Raw genomic sequence first — 26,665 nt, 5'->3', positions numbered from 1 at the left:
TGGGGAAGATATTATATTTCTCTGAGCTGTTCTTTTCAAATTAAATATGTGTCAGCAATAAATGTGTAACAGTATTAGTGTGTACATGATTCACCTTGGATAGCTTCGAATGAACTAGGTTTTTAAAAAAAAAAAAAAAAGAAAAAACAACCTCTGTACCTCATCAAAATATGCAGCTGTGTCCTTTTGGAAGTTATTGATTTCATAAAAGCTTTGATTCATTTCATACTATAGGGTTTACATCTCACCAAACATCAGAGGAGTCCTGCTGTTTTTATACAGTGTTGTCATTTTCCCAGGCCATTGAAACCATGAGAGCATTGTGAGAACCACATTTCCAGTACAGTCGCATCCAATGTGTTCCTTTTACTTTAACTCAGTGCCCTGTTGTTTGGCGGAAACGTTGAATATGTATGGATGAATATGAAATATGTAATGAGGGCATGTGCTTGATACCTCCTTTAAAAGTAAAGTACTGATTAGGATGCACTGAGCATTGTTTGTTTTAGGGAAAATGACCTGAAATAATTGGCTTGGCACAATTAAAAGCACAACCCCTTTAAGTGCTAGGGCTGCAGTGTTGCAGGACTCCTAGACATGCTTTACTTTCCTGTCTTTAATGTGATTTGTGTCAAGAAGTTTTTTATCTTTCTCTCACCTTTTGTGACACGTGCCCATTATAATGCAGTTGTGGCAATTTTACCAACTGCAATTATGCCACAGGCAATTTTTCCTCTGCTGTCTGAGTTCAATTGAATTAGAATCAATAGAAAAGGCCTCCGGTATAACAGAACAATCTTCATTCAGCTTCTAAATGTAATGTTCTGACATTGTCTGTCTGTGTCTGTGAAAAAGCATAAAAGATAAATGCACACACTTACAGAGATGTAGCATACAGAGTACACAAATTTTCAATAATTATTATTCATTTTTATTTATTTATTATTGACATAAGAATCTATCAACATCTTCATGATCATTCAGTAAGATATTTAATCGATTTTTTAATCATTATTTTCATTTAATTAAATATACAATATCAACCAATACTAATAAATAAATAAAAAAATATTAATTATTATTAATTAATTATTAAAAATGATCTACCAATAGTTCGTATAGTACTTATATATCATGGATCATTAAAAAAATGTGATTTAAGATCCAGCCAGTATTGACATAATCATCTGTTAAAATCTACGTTTATTCTGTAAGATATTTAAATTATTTTTTAAATGAATATTTTTAGGGTTTTAAATTCAACAGTATTTTCTTCAGGGGAATTTATGCATCACATTATAAGTGTTTTTATAAAATAAATGTTAGATGGTGGCAAATTGGGGAAATTATTTTACAGTTAAATATCCAATATCAACTGAAACCAAAAATAATGTATGTATATCTCTAATATTGGCCAATAGGTGATAAAGTACTGATATTTCATGCATTAAAAAGATTACAGCATGGCTCATGAATATTAATTAGGTGATGTGTCATACAGCCAGTTTTGATTTCCTAAAAAGCAGGTAAATGGGTGCTAGCCATATCAGTAAATGTTAATTTTTTTTGTTGTTGTTTGTTTGTTTTTTGTTTTTTTGTTTTTTTGCGAGCATCATACATTTCTTAATATGTTCACATTATTATTAATATGAATATTACTGAAAATTTTTAATAGGTACCCAAGCAAATTGAACATTTTAGAAGGGATTCCGAATGAGGGGGAAAGTTATTGGTTGAAGCCTGCAGTGCAGCTTCATATCTGTAAGCAGTGAAGCTGCATCTGCATTCGTTGCAGTGAAATGACTGCTGCTCTTATCAAAATAAGCTCTCAGTGTTTTCTGAAGCCAGGAGCCACTCAAAGCCCATTTCAGTGCTTTAGCAGACTGACCTGTGGTTACACGCTATGTCTGGTAAGCCGTTCAGAGTAAATAAGATGTTTACTCATTTAATAGTGATTTTCCCTGAAGACAGTCTCTCTGATCTAGCTCTGTCCTGTTGCAGACTGTTTTGAAATGCCTGAAAATTTCAGGAGCAGGCTATTAAAATGATTCTGCCTAAAAAGTCAGACATGTCTACCACCAAAATAATCACGTGCATATTTTACATGGACAGTTTACCTCATCTGAGAATGAGGTCGCTAGGAAACATATCCTTGGATGTTGAACTGCAGATTGACTTGAGCTGAAAAAAAAAGAAAGCTCTCTGGTTTTCATTAAAAGCACATTGATTTTTTTTTATGCAAGGCTTTTGTAACCTTGAAATGTTCTCTCAGAGGAAAGAGGCCATCTTTCACTTGACTTGTTCAAGGATACCTTTGTGAATAAACATAGGACTTTTTTAGAATTAAATTCTTTCATAGGGCTTAAGATGAAAGTCTCTAGCTGTTGAAATGTTCATTTTTCACTCAAAGAGGAAATATTGCAAGTATTTAGAGATCTATATTGTAGATGGGGTCATTTCTGCTAACCTTGTTTTGGTAGAAGTCAGATTGAGAAACAGACAAAGTCTGAAGATGTAAAACGTCCTTGTGCATCACTTCTCATCCATAATTAAGAAACGATTAATGGTAGAAGAATAGCAAGAGCCTTCTGGGATGTCATTTAATTCAAGCGTGATTGTTTTTCAGCAGTGCAGGTTTATGTGGACTTGCCACTTTTGCTAATACGTCCGGCACCTGGTCGCATTATTTATGGACAGTTTGTTCCCACCTGATTTGGTTTTGAATTCGTCCTCAGGTGCCTCTCTGTTTTACTTTGAGCGTGATTTCAATCGCTTCTCTCATAACTCTCCTGTGCTTTTGTGTCTTTTTTTATCACCCTCTTAGGTGAAGTACGGCCGTTTTGCATTTGTGTGGGATGCAGCTGTGCTGGAGTATGTGGCCATTAATGATGAGGACTGCTCGCTCTACACCGTGAGCAACAATGTGGCTGACAGGGGCTACGGCATCGCGATGCAGCATGGCAGTCCCTACAGGGACATCTTCTCTCAGAGGTACTGTATGATGAGACTTTTATTATACACATATAGCCAGTCGTCTCTGGGGCCCTGCTGTTATACAAGAAGTGATTTTCCAAAGGAATTTTCCATTTAAAGTCTGAGTTTGTGATTTAAAATCAATTTCTCAAATATGGGAGGATGGGAATGGATGTAACACGGGCTGAATTGTAACAGTCATTTTGACTGCTTAGAAAGTAGGTGCAGGGATGAAATCACAATTATACATGAGTCATACTCTTAGAAGTTGAAAGTAAAAAAAAAAAAAAAGTACATTACAAAAAAAATAAAAAATAATAATAGTGATTTGAAATAAAACACTTAAAAAAATATGTAATGTAAGGAAAAATCTAGAAATATCATGTCTGAGCTGACATGAGTTAGTAGTATTTATTTTTCTTTCTTTCTTTCTGTACTTCTATTGGACCTACAAAGACAAAAAGTAAAAAATAAAATGTACGCCAACATGTTTTATATTTGTTCATTAATATTATTCAACTAGTTTGTTGGTTTATAAATAAACTTTTTTATTTAAGAATTCATTTTTAATTTTATTTCTTTTTTTACCTTTATGATCTAAAATGTTTCAAATGAAATGGGGTGGATTTGGGGGAAAGGTGCCGTATTTTCAGTACATTTTAATTTTAATATAAATATAAATATATTAAAGTAAATTTGTTTAAAATAAATGCATATGCAAGACATAAAATTATGTTTGAAGTCCGTCTTTTCTGTTAGTGTTAAAATCCACCCAATTTATATTTATTTACAAATATTGAGATAAATTGCACATAAAAACTTTTTTTACAGATGTCTATGTAAAATGTGTTACAACTATCCATGGTCTCCCCTGCCAAAATTAATTCATGATAGGTCTTGCATCTGTGCTTTAAAAAACACTTCCCTGTTGGGCCTCACAATTTATTTTGATGTCTTTTTGTCTATGTGCTGAGCAGTGTGTTGCCTGAAATCCATTAACGCTTATTAACGTAAACAGGCTATTGATTGACATGCACGTTTAATTTTACACCGTCATTATTGTGACGGCCATCTTGGACAGCCATCAACTTTAATTTTAAAACAGCAATTTAAAATGTTTTCCTGTGGTTTCTGAAACAATGGAAAGGAAATTGCACAGCAGAATTATATGAGAGTGTTTTTTAAAAGGCTTTCAAATTTAGCCAGTCAGTTGAGCTCAATTCTTTAAGTGTTTGCCATGTTAAATCGCTCACTCTAAGTGAAATCGCTTTATTGAAATACCAGTATAAAGACAAAATGAGAAAAATATGATAGCATGGAGTGATGGTCCCATTGTTGGTTTAAGAGTCGATACATGCTCTGCGTTTACTCGTCACCGGGAGTCTAAAGAAAGAACATGCTAGTGCAAAAACTTAACACAGCTGCCATAGTGCATGAGTAAAATAGCCCATGAAGGGAAGAGAAAGAGAGGAAAACTTAATAAGGTACCAAAAGGAATATGACTAGAAACCGTAATGTAGTGAAAGTGCATCATAATCACTTACAATTTCCTCTAGGTAAAATTGTTCTCTGTAAAATTCTGTCGATTTTAAAGAGCTTTTAACATTCCAAACCACAGATCACAATCTTCATAAGTTGTTTGCATGGGACTAAATGCATGCGTTTTAGTCAGGATACTGCACAGAAGCATCTGAAATCTCATAACAACTATGACAACCTGTCAAATTATCTGTATGTGAGTAATCTGTGTATAAATTACTTATAATACTCTAAACATTTACATTGAAGTAAGAAAAAAAATAGTATATATAATGCAATCTGCATGAATATCCCCCTGAATCACGTTTTTACATATACTATATATATATATATATATATATATATATATATATATATATATATATGTAAACGTCCTTATGTGCCAGAAACAAGAGTGGGGGTAAAATTGCAAAATTGCCCCAGTCATTCTATAATGGTTAATTAATTATTTTAAAAAATATATCAATATATTTAACAGAACATTTTTACAGTGCCAATTTTTTCCAATATAATGCAGATTTAAAATTCCAACGCAATCTCACGGCCAATTCGTACATATTTTACGAGGTGCCTTATTCGTACGAATTTGTACGACCTCACTCGTACGATTTTATACGATTCGTCTAAACCCCAGTGACGGTTAAGTTTAGGGGCGGGGTTAGGTGTAGGTCATTCGTACAAATTCATACAAATTGTGAAACTCGTAAAATACGTATGCTTTGGCAACAATCGTTTGAATTTGAACGAGTGTGGTCGTACGAATTCGTACGAATAAGCCACCTTGTGAAAAATGTACGAATTGCCGTGAGATCGGGTTGAAAAATTCAAATGGCATTTCAGACAATGTATTTTTGAGCGGTGTATTTTTTGCTTAGGGGTGAAAAGGAGAAGGGAGAAGAGGGAGAAGTGTGCTAAAAGTAGTAACACTTTTAGTTTAGCATTTATGTTTTGTTTATTGTTTCTTCTTGCATATTTCTATTTGTAAATATTGTTGAAACACATTTCTGACCTTGTTCAGATATTTTTAAGTTATTTTTTTGCTGGTATTTTGAGAAGCACCTTTTGAGAGTAATGTTTTGCCATTTGATAAATGATGTCTGTGTTTTCCCCTTCTTGAAAATCCCCAGCCACAACCGGTCTGTGTGCAACTGTGCAAACATTGTTCTCAAATGTGTTTTTGTGTTTAAATGTATTGATGTAGTCTGCTACCAATCCAAAAATATCAGGGGGTTTATTGTTTATTGAGGACAAGTGGTTTACAATCTGGCATGTATGGGTAATTGCAAAATCATTATTTCTTAGGTTGAGTTCTAAATTACACATTATTGATCGTGAGAGAAAGAGAGATAAAGGATGTGAAATAAAGTGGTATTTTGGGGAAAAGAAGGGGGTATTTGGGGCGTTTTGAATGTAGGCTTAGGGTTTTGAGTAAGGAGAGTGCTCTCTTTCCGGTTGTATTTGATATGTCTATTTAAGATTTTGATTTAGACTGTTTTGTTTTGGACCCATTCACAACCACCTAGTAACTTCCTAGCAACCACCATATAGCATTGACATAGCAATATGCTTAAGACCACTTAGAATATTTTAGGAATAACATAACTGCATGGCAACCATACCCAACATCTTGCTGTCATTGCAGTACATTTTGTGCAGGCAACCACCACTCATATGTCCTTCATAAGGTGTAAAAAAAAATCTAGTTGCATCTTGTTGTTTTGATCAGCAGGGTTATTAGAGGAGTGAAGACCAATTACCCTATTAAAAATGGCACACTCTAGAACGATCACCACTTATACCTGACATTTGCAGCCCACAGTGCCAGTCAGTTTCCAGGACAGATGTGAGCTTGCTCATACTCCTCAGGGCAGATACCCATGTCTGCCTAGTTATGGCCACATGTCGCCTGTTTACACAAAGTCAGTCCCTTGGCAAATGGTGCTGGGAACACATGACATTTTGGACTCATTGTCCAGCTGATAGAAATCATTAGAACAGAGCTGCATTACAATTCTGCCATTGAAAGTGCTGAGCTTAGTAAATAAATATAATATTAACACTGTAGATTTCTACCACTTAAGCCGTTCAAAATGAAGAGAGCCAGGAGAATTGAACACATCCCATATCCCATACTATTACACATTTAATTATCGTAATTATCGACTCATTAAAGGGAATTTTCTCTAAGCTTAAAGGAATATTCTTTGTTCAGTACCAGTTAAGCTTAATTGACAACTTTTGTAGCATAATGTTGATTACCGCAAAAATAATTTCAACTCCCCTCGTTAAAAAAATAAATAAATAAATAAAAAGGTTACGGCAAAGTACTTGCAATAGAAGTAAATGAAGCCAATGTTTGAAAGATTTAAAAGAAGAAATGTGAAATATATAAAAGCACTTACATAATTTTTTTGTTGTTGCAAGTTGTGTATTATTTGAGATGTAAAAACGAAGGGCGAGTTTAAATTTTTTTCTATCACTTTCGGCAAATCATAATTTTTACAGTTGTTTAGAATTTAGGCATTATAATGTTATGTTATCATGGGAACTAAATTGGACATAACTTTACAAAGAAAAGGTTAGCAAGGGATTTGTTTCACACTAAAATATTGTATTGTTTTTGTCTTGTGGCTATACTGTTGAAACAGTAAATATTTTGACATTTACAGATTTACATATTGGCCCGTTCACTTCCATTATAAGTGCATTACTATAATCTAGATATTTTTTTTCTTTTTTTTTTTTTTTTTTTTACAGAAAATAAGGTACAAGTGGAAACTAACTGTTGTGGTAATCGGCATTATAACACAAATGATTTTAGGGGTGTAACAGTACACATATTCGTACCGAAAAATTTTCAATATGTCTTTTGTTTTGCTACGCGTGTTTACACAATGGATATTGTAGCCTATTAACCAATTTTAATCACCAATAATCGCGATAAGCACTGTGTTTTGTTACTTTCAATAAGAAACAAAGTCTCATCTTTCAAATCTGTCCATTTTATCAGGAACTTTGATGCTATTTTATGTAGCGCGACTGATTGCTGTAGTGCTTCAGTTCAAGTGGCAGCGCAGTGCCGAGGTAACACTATCACTTCTTCCACTTTACTACTAGTTACAGCCCAAAATAAACATAAATGATGAAAGATCTCATGTTTGCAAACGATGTCTTACTGTAGCATTTAATTTACCTCAGGCAAGTCATTCAGTATCCACAGCTTGTTAATTATCTAGATAAATGAATAGAGGAGCATTTTATTAAATATATGTACTATATTAGCTTATATTTCATTATATTTTACTTAACCTGTTGGTGATGTCTTGATTATTTAATGTATGCTTAAATAAATCTGTCATCAGAAAAAGTTATGGCAGCCACTGTGTAAATAGTTATATTTACAAACACTTAACACTTTAGAATAGAGAACACATATTCACTATTAACTATGAGTTTTCTCTCAGGAAATAGTAAGGTAGTTTTTAAGTTTAGGTATGATGCATTGGGTTAAAGGGGGGGGTGAAATGCTATTTCATGCATACTGAGATTTTTACACTGTTAAAGAGTTGGATTCCCATGCTAAACATGGACAAAGTTTCAAAAATTAAGTTGTACGTTTGAAGGAGTATTTCTGTTCCAAAAATACTCCTTCCGGTTTGTCACAAGTTTCGGAAAGTTTTTTTTCGAGTATGGCTCTGTGTGACGTTAGATGGAGCGGAATTTCCTTATATGGGTCCTGAGGCACTTCTCCCGGAAGAGCGCGCGCTCCCGTATAGCAGAGCACTGAGAGGCTGAGCACAGACATTCACTGATCAGAGCGAGAGCGTCACGAAATGTCACAAAAGGAGTGTGTTTTTGGTTGCCAGGGCAAGACAACCCTGCACAGATTACCAAAGAAAAAACAGCATTAAGGGACCAGTGGATGGAGATAATTTTTACAGAGCATCAACAGAGTTGTGCAAGTGTTTTTGTTTGTTCCCTGCATTTCGAAGATGCTTGTTTTACAAACAAGGCCCAGTTTGACGACGGATTTGCGTATCGTTTATTTTTTAAGGATGATGCAATCCCAACGAAAAAGGGTCACGATCGTGTGTTGGAACCGCAGGCGGTGAGTGAAACTGCTTCAAATATCTCTGCCTCCTTGTTAGTGCGTCCCCTCCCATCGGAGACCCGGGTTCGAGCCCCGCTCGGAGCGAGTCGTTGCTGCTGCTGCTCTCGTTCAGTTTCAGCCTCGGGATCTGATTCTGGATCATAAATAAACGGCTGAATCTGACTTTAAGCCATGGTTTGTTTTGGATGATGGGTTTTCCCTCACGGTAATGTCACAGCTTCCACATGCTCTCAACACAAAAGCCTACTGGCGCTCATGATTCTTTAGCTCCGCCTACACGTCACGCCTCCAGCCGGTTGTGTTTTTCCGGGAAAAATCGGTACAGACTATCTTTCTCTTTGCAATATAATAAAACTAAAGACTTTTTGGAGTTATGAAGGATGCAGTACTACTGTACTCAAGATTAACAGGATATTGAGTGAAAACGAGCATCTCACCCCCCCTTTAAGGGATCTAGAATATAGTCATGCAGAATACATTGATGTATGGTTTTTAATTACTAATAAACAGCCAATATGCTAGTAATATTCATGAGAAATTTGTCTTTAAAATAAATTGTTACCTATTTCAACAACAAACTAAAGTGGAAGCATCAATTAGTTCTAGAAGTTTAATTAAAATTAAATTAAAATAGTAAATTAAATAGTAAATTTAATTACTATTTATTTTTAAATAGATGACCAACACTCAACTTAAAAAAAAAAAAAATGTATGCAAACATGTAAATAGCACATAATGCCGTTTTTAAAATAATGTATAAATAAAATTTCTGTCATTTTCATAACAGATTAATTTAAACATAAAGAACATTAAATAATTAAGACTAACCAGTTTAGTAAAATATAATAAGCTGTATAGTTGATGTCTTTCCTCGGTTGAAACACTGATTAAGCGATTGCATGAGGCGTGAGGTGATCAGTCATGTTTATTCGTATTAAAACTAGTAGTACAGAAGAAAGAATGATCGCATTCACTCGTGCTCTGCACAAGTCTGCGGCGCGTCACGGCTCACACACAGGAACCAGAGCTGATCGCGACTGCTCAGGGATTATACCAGCACATTTCTGAACCGTCCCGTTTATACAACGATATATCATGCCACATTAAAGACTGTCAAAACGCCATTTATTATTTACATTTCCTGAGGAAAATAAATAGTAAAATAAAAAAAAATAAAAAACCTGTAGGCCTATTCGTTCGGTACACATGCGTGTAGAAAGACCCGTAGCCTTCCGAAACGGTTTGGTCCGAATACGTGTACCATTACACCACTAATATCTAGTAATATATTTATTAGATAATATAATAATAATATATTTAATTTTCTTCCCCAGCTGTACCGAACAGTGACTTCAAAACCGAAGTACATACAGAGTCGTCATTATTGTGTATCATCATGCCCCTAATAGGCTAAATATATAAAGAGCATAAAAAAATGCATATAGAAATTAAAATTGTATATTTAAACTTGTCTGCAGCCTTCAGATGTTCTGATTCATATTGATAAGCCGAGAAGAAATTCCCTCTGTTTCCAAAACAAAACAGAAGAACTGCTTGCTTTTGTCTTTTCGTTCCTTTTCTCACCGTGTTTTCTCAGCTCTTATCGAGTAGTGTGTCTCCCCGCAGTCAGAGACATCTAATAACCTGATCATTTCTGCTGCAGCTGGTTGCCATAGCAACAGCTCCAGCAGTCCACACTCGAATCAGCACGCAGGGCCCGAGAGGCGAGCGAGGAGACTACATGACAGACAGACCTGAGGAGAGAACCACAAATCCCCACCCGCATTATGCCAGAAGTACAGAAAAATGAGTTTGAAGCGCCACTGCAACCTGGCACACCGAGAGACAGAGAATCAAGCTCAGTGTCATACTGAGGTCTTGAATAAAAGCTCGTTGCAGTTACCAGATCCCCCAGTCGTCATGGAGGATCAGGTTGATCTGGACCGAGCCCCCGATCTTGAACATAGGCCACACTGGGCCGTGGCTGGTCAGCGCTATGGCTATGAATCTGTTGTTTGCGTGTTGCCCTGGCCTGTCAGTCGAACACAACTTGTTTGGCACGCACAACGCTTCTCTCCCTCTCCTCATCCTCACTCACCTTTCCCTCCATTCACCACTCTATTTTGCGAGGAAAGGAACTAAGCAACAGATAACACATTTTTATTTGGACAAAGCTTTTGTGAAGCTGTTTTCTCTGTGTGAGCCAGAAGGGAAAGCAATCGTTTTTATGTGCTAAAAGAGCTCATTTTTGAATACCCCAAGAAATCTAAATTTTAAATGTATTTCTCTGTTAGCTTATAGTTAGCATATAAAGCTAATCTTTATGCTAGTGCAGAGTTTTTTCACTTTTTTAATGCCAAGGAAAAATTCCCTTTGTTGTTGTAATTAGACTATATATATATATATATATATATATATATATATATATATATATATATATATATATATATATATAAAATAAAATAAAAATGTTTTGTAATTCCATTTAGTTATAATGAGTGCTTTTCAAAGTAAATATGTGAACCTGGACCACAAAACCTGTCTTAAGTGTACTTAGTTTTTTTATTATTGATATTTATACATAATCTTAAAGCTGAATAAATAAACTTTCCATTGATGTATGTTTTATTATGAAGATAACAATATTTGGCCGAGATGCAACTATCTGAAAATCTGGAATCTGAGGGTGCAAAAAAAAAAATCTAAATACTGAGAAAATCGCCTTGAAGTTTTCCAAATGAATTCTTCGCAATCTAAATTACTATCAAAAATTAGGTTTTGATATATTTATTGTAGTAAATTTACAAAATATCTTCATGGAACATGATCTTTACTGAATATTATAATGATTTTTTTGGCATAAAAGAAAAATGGATAAGTTTGACCCATACAATGTTATTTATTTTATTTTTATTTTTTTGGCTATTGCTAAAAATATACCCCAGCGACTTGGTGGTTTTGTGGTCCAGGGTCACATATTTGTTCAAATATGTTAACGCAAGAAAGAAGACCGTGCTCATCAGGTGATTTGTTTTCATGGGGTTTTGAAAAAAAAAAAAAAAAAAAACATTTGAATTGTTCTATGTAAAAATGGCAAGTTACAAAAACTTATCTAGAGAAGTTTAGTGAGCGTGCAAAAAACTAAAAATAAAAAACAGAACTTTCTTTCAGCATATGGCCATCAGTGGGCTTATCTTCTCAACAAACAAGGGAAAATCTGGTCCCCTCTGAGATGGCTACTGTCATGTCTCTCCCGAGACTCTGAAGACAAACATGTGGCGTATCCTCAAGGGCAAAACTGGACAGTTGATTCTCGCGGGCAAAGCCTGGTGTTAGTTTCTGTGGATCACAGTGCTCCTCATTTGTTAGAAACAACAGGGTGTTAATTCATTAAGCTCTGAGAGTTAATTTACCCAGGACCAGCTGCCGGAAAACCACAAGGTCAGAAACAGGCTTTCTAATGAGTCCTTGAAGGCTGAGACTTATTTTAGACTTGGGTTGAAAGATGTCACAGAAAGAATAGAATAAAATAAAATCATCCCTAACAATGATTACACAAGGTATTCTTTTAAATTCATGCTTGATTCTTCCTTGTCATCCCGTCAGTGTGGTCAGATGTAACCTATATCTGAGCCCTGAAGCAGAATGCAGCATGTTGACACATCCATCATGACAACACTCATAAATGCCACAGACTCATTTTTCAAGGGTAGACCGTTCCATATGCCTGTTATAGGAGTTGTTCTGCGGTGACCTCCAGTGGAAATGAGGTCTTAAAGGAAGTGCTGTTACTGAAGACCAAGACATCTCATCTCAGAACTCCTCATAGTAAAACGGAAGAGTTGATCGTGTTTAGTAACATGGAAAATAAAAAACATAAATTGGAGTATGCACATATGTTAAAATAGTTAAATGTAAATATCTGTCTCCAGAATGGGGGGACATTTATCTAACCTTGCTTAAAAACGATGTTTATGTTGTTATTGTTAACTATTAAAAACATGTTAACTGAAATAATGTGGATATAGAATAAAATAGAAGTAATAAATAATATTAGATATTAGAAAATCAGAAATTTCAAACTGGCGACTATTTTAAAATAAGTGTAAGTGCTTAAATTACTAAAACTAAACAAGGATATTAAAATAAAATGTTAATTAAAACAGAAATATAAAAAAATAAGCGAATTCAAAACATTAAAATTGTAAAATAGTATTAAAATAATACTGAAATAAGTTTAAATCAACATGTTATTTGCAGATTCTTTGTAATTAATTTGGAAATACTATCAAATTATTATTATTATTTATTTATTTTTATTGTTTTTTTTTTGTTGTTGTTTTTTTTATTTTTTTGGCTTGCTTCTGTTCAATAAACCAATCTCATGCCGAGTTATCATCTAACAGTCATGGTGAACTTTTTATGTTCACTTATAACATTAGTACATTTTCACAAAATGTATTTGCAAACCATGATTATTTTGTGAATATTAACAACACAAAAATAAAGTATTGCTTCTTAAGACCTGGAATATTCTGCATTTGGCATGCTGTTTTTTATAGTTCTCTAACATGAGGGCAAATAAATAATGACAGAATGTCCATTTTTTTAGTCAACAAATGCTCTGTAAAGATTATTGGGATATTGATTGCATCTTTGCTTACTCAGTCACAGTACTTGGCATGGTGATGGCGCTGGATCACGGTTCCCTTGGTATGTTTTGTGCTGTTATCTTGAATAGTCCTTACTGTGCTTTTAGGTCTCTGCTCTCACACTCTGAAACCTCTGAAGCAACATATGTGGGCAGTGTTGCATGCATAAATGTCGTTGGCACATTTAAAAATGGTCTGTAAAGCAAATCTCTTAACATTGATCCACCTTATTGTGAATCCTGAGTTGTGTCCATTGCAGAATGTGGATGGGACATTCTCCATCTGCTGAATGCAATAGGATATTTTTTACTCCTGCACTAAGTTATTAGACAGGAATGAGAATATAAAAATGAAGAAGAATAAATGTTGAATAATGTTTTTGTCCTGTGTGTTACAGTGAATACTGAACATTTGCATTGCGTGCATGGATGTTTGGGAAAGAGTTTGCAGCAGCTGCAGTTTGGATGTGAAATATAGGCTCTTGGAAGCTCGCTAGTCTCCTCCTCGGGGATGAAACTGTGCAGTAACTCCTGACTGCAGACAATCAGGCTAGAGAGAGACCACCATGCAATACAGATCAGCCAATCAATGAGACAAATTCTCCTAAACCTTTGTGTCCTGTATTCATTATCATTCATTTGCAGCTGCTGGACTGGCATTAGTACAAACTACCATCACTACATCAGAACACGCTGGTTCTTTATGGTGAGGTAAATGCAGTAGCCTAGCATTATTGCTGGGGAGACACTGCCCCCTGCTGTTGGGAAAAAAAGTCAATCACTGCAGCAACAGATGCCACTGAACAGACTGGGACTGTTGCGAGTTATTTATATGTGGTACAAAGATCTCAGTGGCTCAATTAATGTGTAAAAACGAAGCAATCTGACATAAAATTGCAATCCATAACACAGTCCATCTCTGTAATGCGGCACACAATAAAATTGTGCATATATTTAGGCCAGTAGTAAATGTCCAGAAGTGGAGTGCAGCTCTTCAGTTATCTAATGAATCTTCGTATTTGTCTTATTTTAACTGACAGCAACGTTATTTCTGAGCAAATGGAATCTTTCCTCAGTTAGGGGAACATCTCTGTCTCCTGTAATTTTGAAGGAAAGTCCTCTTTAAAAGTGCAGAAATAGCCAGCATTTTTTTTTTCTCTGCAGACTTTTTAACTCCATACTGTATAAAATGTTTAAAGATCAGTAAAGTATGTTCATGGAAATCCTATTTTCGATCAGTTTATTTTCAATGGTTTGTGTTTTTAATGAATTACTGACCGCAAGTATTTAATGAATTGCTGCATCAAGCATTTGTAATTGAAATGTCACTGAGGGTTAAATGTAGATTCATATTTTTATATCAGTGCTTCTCGACCTTCTTAAATCATAGGTTCCCCGTTGTCCAAGACAATGTTCAGTATTCATTCCATTACTGTAAAGGATATATTAAACATTTTTAGTATTTATGCTGCAATTATGACAAAGCTGTTTACTTTTATTAAGAGAAACTGGGAGTATTGATATATCAAATTAATTATTTGTGATTCATTTTGTATTTTTAGAGAATTCAAGAACCAAATAGTCCTCAATAAAAACAATAGTTGTGTTATTTTTTTTTATTTTTTTAAGTTAGGTCATTTTAATATAATACTAATGCTAATCATTTATTAAATTAATACTTTTAAGTCATTGTGAGACCCCCCTTGAAGCTTTGCTGAGTCCCCTAGTGTGCTTCGGCCCCCTGGTTGAGAGCCACAGTAATATATGATAGAATTTTCAATAAATAATTCATGTGTATAATTCTTTTTCTAATATAGAATATTGAAAGTCAATCAACTGCTAGCTAACTTGTTTTGTTAGAAAGTCCAAGGCTTCCAAAAAGTCAATTGTCATTACCATCACAATATCGGAACTCCATAAACATCCCACTTCCAATCAAATTCTTCTTGAGAGAATTTTGGCCTGATATAGGATGGTTTGGATTAATCATTATCTGTATTCCAGGATAAATGTTGTAACACAGATGTAGTTTGAAGTAGTCTGAGAAGTGCCACTAACTACAGAATCATCTATATGTTTGTCCGTGTCCAGGATCTTGGAGCTTCAGCAGAATGGAGACATGGACATCTTGAAGCTGAAGTGGTGGCCGCGGGACAGTCCGTGTGACCTGTACTCTCCTGTGGGCACTCGAAAGACTGGCAGTGCCTTGGACATCCACAGCTTTGCTGGGGTCTTCTTTGTACTAGCAGCCGGTGTGGTGCTCTCCTGTCTTATTGCCACTGTGGAGACCTGGTGGACGCGAAGAAAGGGCTCCAGAGTGCCATCGAAGGAGGTAAGAGTCTTGATAGTTGATGTAGGGATGTGGTTGATCATAAACCTGTATCATTAACGTAAGAGTGTGGCACAGGCTTGAACTGCCCAAGAACAGATGGGATACCGTTGTCATTGAATTACAAGTTCAACAGTTTCCCTCTTAAATTTCCACTTAATAAAGCACAATCAGAAACAAAAGGCTTAAAAATCAGCGGTGTGACCAAATTCTTATGACAATATAAAGTTTATATCAAGTTAACTTTTCCTTTTGCTTGATATGCAATTGAAATAATGGAAAGAAGAAAAAAAAAAAAAAAATATATATATATATATATATATATATATATATATATATATACATATATATATATATATATAATTTTAATAATATAAATATTCATTACAATTATGTTAAATAACCATGTGGCTATACTAATTGTTGGATAATGCATTGGATTTGATACTTAACAAATGAAAGGTTCTTAATCTTCTTTGCTAATTTTGTCTTTTATATTGAACTTAATGGTTGCAAATTAAAGGATAATAATAATTAATTTAATAAGAAAAATGACAATTAGTTATACGCACATGTGACCTCAAATCATTCTATAATGTTGAGTTGCAAAGTTGCTTGGCCAGAGTAACCAATATAAAAAACACAACTTAAGATTCTTCATCACTTTTAACTGTAAATAATAAATCCTGATAGCCGCACAGATGTAACGGTTAAGCAGAATCTCTACAGGTCATATACCATCATACCACCCAGCCTTAAGAAGATATTAGTAACATCAACAAAAAGACAAGAGTTTAAAATGAGAATTAGTCAGCATTACAAACAGCAGGCAAAGCACATTTTCAATAAATTATTTATTTGATAGTGCACTTAAACAAATGAACCTCTCCAAAAAGAATCCAGTGTTGTTCAATTGCCTGCCAAGTACATTAACTGTAATAGAGTTCTTTTTAGAAAAAAAATTAATAAATAAACAGGTGCTAGAAAATATACGTGCTGATAAATTCTGCATATATCTGGATAATTACTTTGAGACAAGACTCTATTTTTTCTTTAAAATATTTTGCTTCATTTCATGAAGATCAGTTTAAGTTAATCTGTTTGCTTTTTTTTTCTCGTTCTTACAACTGTCTTACAATGGTTCTTTGGTATCCAGTTAACGTCAGTTACCAAATAAACCCACACTTAGTTAAACGTTTGCATTTCACATGACAACACTTTGCGACAGCACATTGGTATGACTGTGAATGAACCTTTGTGATGTAATGTTGCTCTTGACGGATTTATTTGATTTAATGGGTTTATAGCTCCTTGTTATCTTCTGCAGCTGTCATATTGTGGGTGTTTCCTTTCCTGATATCACATCCCCATCTCCCTTATTACTCCAACTGAGTCCCATCACAACACCCACCCCATCCAAAATTACACACCTGACCTTTCCTCGCACCCCTCCAGTCCATGTTATCAGACTGTCAGCATTTCATCTCCAGCATTCCACCTGAAAAACAATGTCCATAGTACTTTTGATCAGTGATCAGGGGGGTTTCTTGTCTTCCATCCTTCCGCCATGAAGCTTTTATCCGTCAGGGGCAGCAACAGGCCGCTCATGACCCCACAGAGAGAGCGACTCTCCTTCATCCCTGTGCCTCTGAAGGCCGTCGTCCACTCCGCTGCTCATCATAACGTTCCGACATTAGTGTAACTCATCTCTTTGTTCTAGTAATGGCAGATGAGCATTTTTAATCCTGTTGGTTTAACAGGATTCAATATAGTGTTAGTTTTTTACAACGGCATGCCACAAATAGCAGATTTAAGTCTTATATAAATTTGAATGACTCATAATTACATTTGATTATAAAAAGGTCCAAATTAACTCTGAATTAAAAGGGATGGAGAACTTTGATGTTACATGGTTTAAATCCAATTGTAATAATGCTAGTCTGACATTATTTTATGTGAAAAATTTGCTATCAGGGCTTTATCTAAGATATCTTAGATAATAAACTTTTTTGTGTGTCATTAAATAATACACTACCATTCAACACTTTGTGGTCTGTAAGATTTTTTAATGTTGCTGAAAAAAGTATCTTATGCTCACAAGTGATGCATTTATTTAAACAAAAATACAATAAAACACTAATGCTGTGAAATATTTGTACTATTTAAAATAAATGTTTTCTATTTGAATATATTTTAAAATGTAATGTATTCCTGTGATTGCAAAGCTCAATATCCTACAGTCATTACTATAGTGTGACATGATCTGTCAGAAATCTTTTTCATTTGCTGATTTGACATTCAAGCAACATTTATAATTATTATCAAAGTTTTTTAAAATAATTTGCTGCTTAATATTTTTGTGGAAACCATTTTTTCTGAGTTCATTCATGGAATAGAATGTTTAAAAAAACTTTTTAAAATTTTTTTAATACATCTTAAAAATGATTAATTTCTTTGAAGAAATCTTATCGACCTCAAACATTTGAATTGTACTCTATAATGCATCATACAATGTATTGTGCAGCAAAATACAAAAAGAATATTGTATGATCCTGAACAATACATTGCATTTTGTCACATATGTACGTCGTTAGATAATAAATGCATTTTTAATAAAAATAATGCAAAATAAAATCACTTATCTTACGTTTTTTCAGCCTGTAAATTTTATGAGCCTAACACTGACATTAATTTACCTGCCAGTGGCCTGTGTTCCAGAAAGTTAACATAGAATCTTGTACTATATACTGTAAGCATGTTTAGTCATTAATCACAGATAAAATAGTGGTGTAGTTGAAGATATAACACTGAGCACAGGGATGATTCTCTCTAAGGATTTTTCAAGTAGGTTGGAGCTCTTTGGCTTCGGTCACACTTGAACCCGCTCCTTTCTTCCTCAGTGGCTGGATCATGCTGAGTTGGGCCCATTCCTCTGAGCACTCTTCCAGACGGTTCCATCAGAGTAGCATCTTGGCAGAGCTTTGCTCAAATATTCACACTGACATGCTGATAAGCACGCATTTTAACATAGATGGTTCACTGAGCGACAACTGTTAATGCCAAAAGAGACCAAGATAAGACAAACATTAAAAATTAGCACATATCACACTCGTGTCACAGATGTTTTCGGTACTTCAGTTAAATCTCTTGAGTTTGTAGCAGAGTTTTATTTACCTTCCTTTACTGCAAAAAAAATAAAAATAAAATAGTTAAAAATAGTTATAAGTTTAAGACAGTGTTTTTATTTATTTTAAATTTGTTACAAATTTTCCAGTAAAATTATCTATGTATTAAGAAAATAATTAAATAATAAGTTATATGTTAATCAAAAAAATATCTTATTTGAGGATATTTGGATAATTTTACTGGAAAACAAAGCAAAAATACTGATTAAGAATGATTTTTCCAATATTTGTTGTCATTCTGTCTTTTCTAATTGTCATTTTGGCACATCCTTAAAAACCATTCTTTCATCTTTCAGCATGATGCAACTTTATGTTTAGTGTGTCTTAGTGTCTTGGTACATCCTTAATTCTTCCTGACTGCTTCCTCTTTTCTTTGTAATATTTCTTGACACCTGGCTAACACTGAGTTCATTGCACATCAGAACAATTGAATGACTTTGTGCTTGTGTCTTTGTGTCTGATGCGCACACAAACACACACACACACACACACGCATGCATACACACACCAATACACACGTTACATATGCCATGGTGTTAGTTTGTCCCTGTTTCCCCTCTGTTTCTCTGTGATCTCTCCATCATGACTTCTTCTGTGGTGTCGTTATTGACCTAAAATAATTAAATACGACAAGTCGTCAAAACGAATTCAGAGTAGTGATGAACAACACTTTGTCACCCAAATTCAATTTTATTTTGCGCACCAACTGCCAATCAAGAGCGGATGAACAGGTGGTCCGGAGAACCAGAGGTTTTGCTGTGTGAATAAGCCATTTCACATGCCAAGCTTTGTGTCCTAATCATTCCTGAAAAACTAAATGATGACAAGTTCTTCACCTCAGATGTCTGCTGTGTCATTGATATTGTGGCTGTCTGGAGTCCTGCGGTGCTTCTACATTTTTAGGCCACAGTATGAGGTCTGCATTCAAATACCCAAATCTTTTTCATTCTTAAAAGCAAGAAAAAAAGGGGAGAAAATATATTTTGCTGTCTTTTAATCCTATACGAAAGAGAAACTGTATTGAAATGATATTCACAGTGGCTTTAATCGTGAGTATTTGAAAGTCAGACCTCGTGTAGCCACATAATTCACCAAGGCCGCTGAACGCCAAACAGCAATCTGTGTCAGTCATTACTCTGAAAATGTTTGATTATTTTTCAGAAAAGACCCAAAAAAAAAAAAATCATGTTATTCTGCTGTCAAAGCCTGAAACAACTTTCATTTTGTTGATTTTGTTTTATAGATAAGTACTCTGTGTTGAGGGGTTAAAGCGGGCGTGGGAGAGAAATGCAAAATGCCATTTTTACCATCTCACACTTCCAGGTATCTGGCTCCTTGGACATAAAAAAAAAAAAGAAGAAAAAAAAAAACGTCTGTGTGCTGACTGTTTGTTTGTTGTCTTTTTCTACTCATTCCCCCACCTCTCTGAAAACAACCTCTTCCCCATCTTCTCATGTGCCTGCCTCATCTGTTCGGTCATTCCTCTGTCCTTTCACACGCGCTCACGTACGTACGCACACAGACACAAGCAGACGGACCGTCTGTGAGGCAAGACGAGCCGTGTCATGAGCCGCAGACTGACATCATGCTCACGCTCAGGCCTTCCTCCAATCACCTGTCACCTGCATGCTGTGCCACACCCCTCGACTCCAAGCTGAGGCATACGTTCGCCATCCCGTCGCGAACTGTCTTCTGCCAGCACTGAGCTACACTCTTTCCACACTTCTCCAAGCCTCGAGCCCACGTAGGTTATGAAATCGCCCCCCAGCACCAAATGCAATGCAATGCAATATAATACATTTTGTATGGACGTAACCATTTGCACATTTGCAGCTGAGTGACAATTCGACAGGGTGCTACAAGGAAGGTCATTACCATTATTTCCAGAAAACTTGAGATTTACATTTGCTCAGGAATGCAATGATGCAGCCTATTTTCAATACCCATCTCTATTTTTGATCTAAAGCCCACAGAGATCAACCCATTTGTGTCATCTCGAGACTAGACTAATTTGGTTAAAAGGATACAGAATGATAGTGCAAACCTTTCTTTGAACTGTGTAGCTTTGGAGTGGAGCAGCCCATATGCATAGCTTTTGCCCAGCAAGTTGGCGTTTGCAAAACTTGTTCAATATTTAGATTGATGCTACATAGTTAGACTAAGTGCCTAATTCAGTATTCAATCCCACAATCCCAATATAGTCAATTCTACAGGTAAGATGCTGTTTAAAGCTGTGGTTCTTAATCAGGGGGCCACTAGGGGGCCTCAAAAAACTTCAAATGAAGCATTTATATATTAATGATATTCTGCATACAGAAATAATATATATATGCATTTAAACACAACAAAGAATTCTGAAAGTTTTCATTATTATTCAGTCCTTTGTTAGCTCAAAAAACACCTAAAATATGTCCTGTCATGTAACAGCCTTCCCCCAATCCCTGTACTCTTCACTCCTAAACCCCTTTTATACTGGCTTCCTCCACCGTGGTGGTAGGACAGGTACCTACAAGCTGCCCCCCTGCCTGCACCCACTTCGGCCCAACCAGGTTTCCCCTCCGCCCCTCTTTATTCAGGCCCAAGCTGCCTGCCGCTGGTGGCTGCAATCAACAAAGTGCTTTATGCTGGTCCAAACCAGAGGCCAATTTATCTCACTACAGCCAATGTCAGCCCACGTCACCCCGTGAGTTTGTTTTTTGTTTTAAGCAATTAACATATTTCAGTGGTTATGTTAATACAGTTATATAGCAGCTAAGCTATATTGTTGATATTAAACAGTAGATAAGCTACAGTGCTGTCACAACCGTGGTTTCAGATGGCTTGGAAGTGGAAAGGTTTTGTAGACTGTATCTACATATCCAAAGATCCATGTGTCACGCAATTACATTAAGGTTGTTGATTGTTCTCGATAAGTCCAAGGACAGTACTAGTTAAGACTGATGTGTTTTCATAACCGTAGCTCAGTATGTTTCCCTTTTTGTACCTTCCCCTCCCTTCTTTCTCTGTCTTGCTAACCATGCAAATGCTGAAACCTCATTGGGCCTGCTAATTCTCCATCAACACCCACCCCTCAACCTCCTTCCAAATGTTCTTGATGTTTCCATCCATTCCCAACTGTATCCAAACACTTCCTTCCCATCTCACTGGCTCACCACCTCCCTCCTTTTCTCACCTTTCTATGCCTGTGTTTCCTCTTCCTCCTCCACCGCCCTTCCATTTCCCTATTAACCACTTCCCGCCATCCCGCTTCACTAATCCATCCTGCCGTATTTGCTCTTACGATTACACACCCCTTTTCTTCACTTTACACCTCTTTTCTCCTCTAATCCTATAACAACCTTCGCTCCTCCTCCTGTTCTTCTCTCCTTCCTTTTTTTCTTCCCGCACCCCACTCCCCACTCCACCTTCCTCCTCCCGTTCTCCCCTCCTCTAGGACGATAAGGAGATCGACCTGGAGCACCTTCATCACCGGGTTAACAGCTTGTGCACGGAGGATGAGAGCCCCCACAAACAGTTCTCCACCTCCTCCATCGACCTGACGCCCCTGGACATGGACTCCCTCCCAGTCGCCCGGCAGGCCCTGGAGCAGATCAGCGACTTCCGCAACACGCACATCACCACCACCACCTTCATCCCCGAGCAGATCCAGACTCTCAGCCGCAGCCTGTCGGCCAAAGCGGCAGCCGGTTTCGCCTTCGGGGCCGTTCAGGACCACCGGACTGGGGGGCCCTTCCGGCAGCGGGCCCCCAACGGCGGCTTCTTTCGCAGCCCCATCAAGACAATGTCCAGCATACCCTATCAGCCCACCCCGGCCCCCCACTTCAGCTACGGCAATGACCCAGACAGGGGCACCTCCATATAGACTGCAGGGGTTCCTGGGCCTGTGAGTTGGAAACAAAAAAGTGATATATGTAAATACAAATGTTCCTTTTCGGGTTGTCGTTTTCTCTTGGCTTTTGCTCTTTTCGATGGAGCTCGTTCGTCCCAACCGAACTCGTTGACAGGACGAGGATGGAATAAAATGATCATTTTTGTCATTGTGGTTTTTGGGAGATTTTCTCTGTGAACTAAATGAATTTGCCTTTTGTTTGCCACAGTCGATTACCTGGGGAGAAAAAAAAAATGAAATGTTGCCATATGTTTACTTACCTTTTTTGGAATTGTTTTAGTTTTTTTTGGAGGGTGGGGGTGGGGAACGAAACAAAACAAAAAGGACCTGTCCAGTTGTTATACAGACCTGCAATAACTCAATTTGGAAGAATCTTGTCAATCTGGTTGATCTCAGCGCTCGGTTAACATTAAGTACTCCAGCTGCACATTCAACATTGCTCTGCAACACTCCGAGAAAACAACCTGCTTTTCTCTAAAGCTTCACAGTGATTGACTGTGTTTCTAACATCTTCATCTTCTCTGCCATCTCCCTGAAGTTGAAATCTACTTTAGAGTCTTTAAATGGACATTCTGTGAAAAAGACTCAAATGAACTTTTAACTAAAAAAAAAAAAAAAAAAAAAATCAAATTATTATACTGGGGGGGGACAAATGCTACTAAATGTCTCTTACTGACTTTAAGTATAACAAATCTTTAATGCGTGGAATGTGTCTGGTCAGAGAGTTTTAACAACAACAACAACATTTTCAGAGCTGTCTGTAGTTTTAGTTTTCTCTTTTTTAATGATTAGGTTTGAAATTGGTTCAGTGCCATCATCTTACATTAATTTACACCATTAAACCATCAAGAGTTTGTATTCACTTCTGTAGCCTTACAGCAGGATTTGACAAAAACATTCTGTAGAATAGCTTCATTGTATATGCCACAATCTCGTGGACGTGTGTCATAGATTTTGGAAAACGAAGAGTGAGAGGGTTTTTGAACGAATTCTTAACACAAACCTTAGGAGACAGGGCTTTTTTCTTTTCTTTTCTTTTTTCTTTTTCAAGTGTCAGTCCTCAACCAGTTACTATCTAAAAAATGCTTATATGGTGTTGACTTCTGAGGGGCTATTTGAAAAATCTTTCTATTTAATTTCATAAATGTTAAGGGGTAATATTTATCTAACTTTTTTAAAGTGCTAATTGTTTAAACAAGGCCAGGTGATGAGAGTAAAAAAAAAAAAAAAAAAAAAAAACATTTTGAGGACAGAAAACAAACCAATCCTTTTCACTAACATAAACTGTATTAATATTTACTAATGTTAATCATTTAGAATGAGCTTTCAGTTTGTTATACTCTAATTCGCAAATGTTGTGTGTAGAGAACAGCAACAGTGTTTTGACGCAAGCATTCTAGCTGTACTTTTCTTAAGATATGTTTACTGAAAGACTATAGGAGCTATTTTATTTGGTATCAGATTTTTTATTTAGAGTAAATGAAGAGACATTAAACTGTATATTTTACATGCAGATATTTTTTGTTGGGTTTAAAGAAGATATAGATTATAATATCTGAGTCTGTAAAGCTCAGTTAGCCGCTATCACATTACAAGAAGTTCTCCACGGTTTCTGACGGTAAGACATTCTCATTCGACTTCATTTCGTTTTAATGTCCAAATCTGTCAAGAAGGAGGCAAGGTTTTTGTTTTGTTGTTTTTTCGTAAAAGAAGCATGCAAAACCTGCTATGCCTGTAACATTTTTAATTTCGTACATAGAATTGTACAGGATTAAATCATTTTCAACTGATTATAATGTACAGTATTTAATATAGGCCTATTTTGTTGTATGTGTTGCATATTATTCAGATGAAACAAACTGAGGCCTCTGTTACAAGTGGCAAAGCTTTCTGTGTATAATTTGTCTAATAAACATGTTTTCTACAGTGGATTTGGTTGTGTTTTCTGTATCATCAAAAATGGCATGATGTCCGAACAGTACAGTTGTACACGTGAACAGTAACGCTGTTCTCTTTTGTCCCTTCCACCTCAGGATGAGCTCTTCAACATGAACTGAAGTCCTCTGAACACAGGGAAGGTTGTGGTCAAAGGTTAGCCACTGTTGGCTTTTGACTTTGTGAACCAGATTCATGCTCTACAGGTCAAAGTGAAAGGCACCACAGCACTTCAAGTCAAGCTCTAGTGACTGAAGAGTTTGTTTTCAGTCTAACCCTGAACCAGTCGTGGTTCAGATCTATTTGGTCAAGTTCTTGTATTTGAGTCTGTTTTTTTATTTATTATATGTAATGTGAAGTCATATGTTGCCTGCTTCACCTTTAACCAAACCCTGAAGCACCACAATTATTTTTTTTAATCTTAAATGATAAAAAGCATTCACTTATAGCACGTAGCACCCATGAAAGCTGACATACAGACAGTTCCATGTTCAACAGGAGACATTTTCTGCATGAAAACATGATAACGTAAGTTAAAAATGAGGAAAACGTTAGACTTTGTCTTCCATTAAAGAAGGTGATTTATTATTATTATTTTTATTATTATTGTACGACGAACTGTAGGGAAAAGACTTTGTATTTTGATAATCAGGTTGAAATTAAAGTTATGAAAAAAAAGCACTTGATCTATGTCAAGTGCATTATACGTCCACTAGATGTCGCCTTTTGTGCTTTTTCAGTTTCTTACAAGTGTGCACCTGTTCTGATATTTAAAAAATAAGAGATCTTATCTAAGGTTTCATGTATTATGGAAAACATTACATCAGATGAAATGCTTGTGAATACACGGTCTCGTTTTAAAATTTAACACCAGGAGGATTATTTATTGGATAATTTAAATCTAAATTAATACATTTAATATAAAGTATTACTTGTGTAACTGTTTGTTACATAGATTTGAAAAAGCATATATTTAATTTATTATATGTTTAAACAGTTAGCTAATGGAGTTGCTGTGAAAGGTGAATTCATTATTACTATTAATATTAACATTATTACTATTGATAATACTAATATGTGTGTTGGAGGAGCCTTGTGATGTTTTATCGACTTTTATCAAGCACGCGATATCTCTGGGTTTCCCGGGAGACAGGAATGAAGAAAGCAGCACGCAGACTCGATCGCGGTGGAAGCCCCCTTTGAGACACATTTTGTGCCCTTTTTCCAAAGAGTTCTTCATGCGTGTCGAATGGAACATTGAGTCTCTATTGTCCCTGGGACACTTTAATAATCGACGGCAGCAATCCCAACCTGTTGTTTGCTTTAGGACCTATTCCAAGACACACAAGCCGCCTGGATGAGGCTCCAGTTGGGGTGAGCTCAGGCGCCAGTCCGCGAGCCTCTTCGCGCTGTGAATTCATGAATAAATGTAAAAAGATTCATGTGAAGTTTTTAATGCCAGAAAGCGCGAATTAAGGTCCTATGCATCACTGCCTTACATTAAATAAAACTTGTTTCAGTGACTAACCAGGAAACGCAGCTGCAGCCCGTGAGAAAAAGTTATGTCTGTGTAAATTCCTAACTAAATCATCGAGGTAATATAAAAATAAAAAAAGTTTATTAAAATCACTGGACTATATATATATATATAGCCATAAATCATATAGTCATAATCATATAATCATATTTTAATAAATTATGGATTGGATTGGATTGTCAAAAGGTTATATGCACAATTTGCTGTCTACACATTGTCTAGGTTATAACTGTTTAACTCCTAATATGCATGCATTTTATTGGTATTTTTATTATGTATTTACAGTACAATAATTTAAAGTGTCTGTCAGTAATCCTACAAGAGGGCGTCATCTTCAACATTATTATTATTATTATTATTATTATTATTATTATTATTATTCAATTTGTATTATTATCTTACTGCCCTTTTTGCATTTGCTCTATTTCTAAAGCTCGTGACACGAAGGGATTGTCGCGCCTCCAGATCAAGTTTCTGATCTTTGGGGAGCTCTTTTGCTGAAAGGGCGTTCCTTAA

The 26,665-nt window shown here is 35.8% G+C and overlaps 1 protein-coding gene across 4 annotated transcripts in view; it reads left to right on the top strand.

The window, feature by feature from the left end:
- The window catches only part of LOC128018548 (glutamate receptor ionotropic, delta-2), a 356,061-nt gene extending 331,458 nt beyond the window's left edge, over window positions 1-24,603 (top strand). Inside the window, exons 14-17 of one of the 4 annotated variants that reach the window (XR_008184907.1) lie at window positions 2,825-2,991; window positions 15,366-15,606; window positions 20,032-20,111; window positions 22,222-22,345. Coding sequence is in view for 2 of the 4 variants with exons in the window: in XM_052604127.1 (XP_052460087.1) it covers window positions 2,825-2,991; window positions 15,366-15,606; window positions 22,222-22,650 (837 nt within the window). In the remaining 2 variants the exon portion in view is untranslated. Of the gene's footprint in view, window positions 1-2,824; window positions 2,992-15,365; window positions 15,607-20,031; window positions 20,112-20,310; window positions 20,533-22,221 lie in introns of those variants that run through there. The other 3 variants (XR_008184906.1, XM_052604128.1, XM_052604127.1) reach the window with 3 other exon arrangements.
- The last annotated feature ends 2,062 nt before the right edge of the window (window positions 24,604-26,665 follow it).

Source organism: Carassius gibelio, chromosome A8 (assembly GCF_023724105.1).
Source record: "Carassius gibelio isolate Cgi1373 ecotype wild population from Czech Republic chromosome A8, carGib1.2-hapl.c, whole genome shotgun sequence".
NCBI lineage: Eukaryota > Metazoa > Chordata > Actinopteri > Cypriniformes > Cyprinidae > Carassius > Carassius gibelio.
Note: the sequence above shows the minus strand (reverse complement) of the source record. Positions and strands in the feature narration are given on the sequence as shown.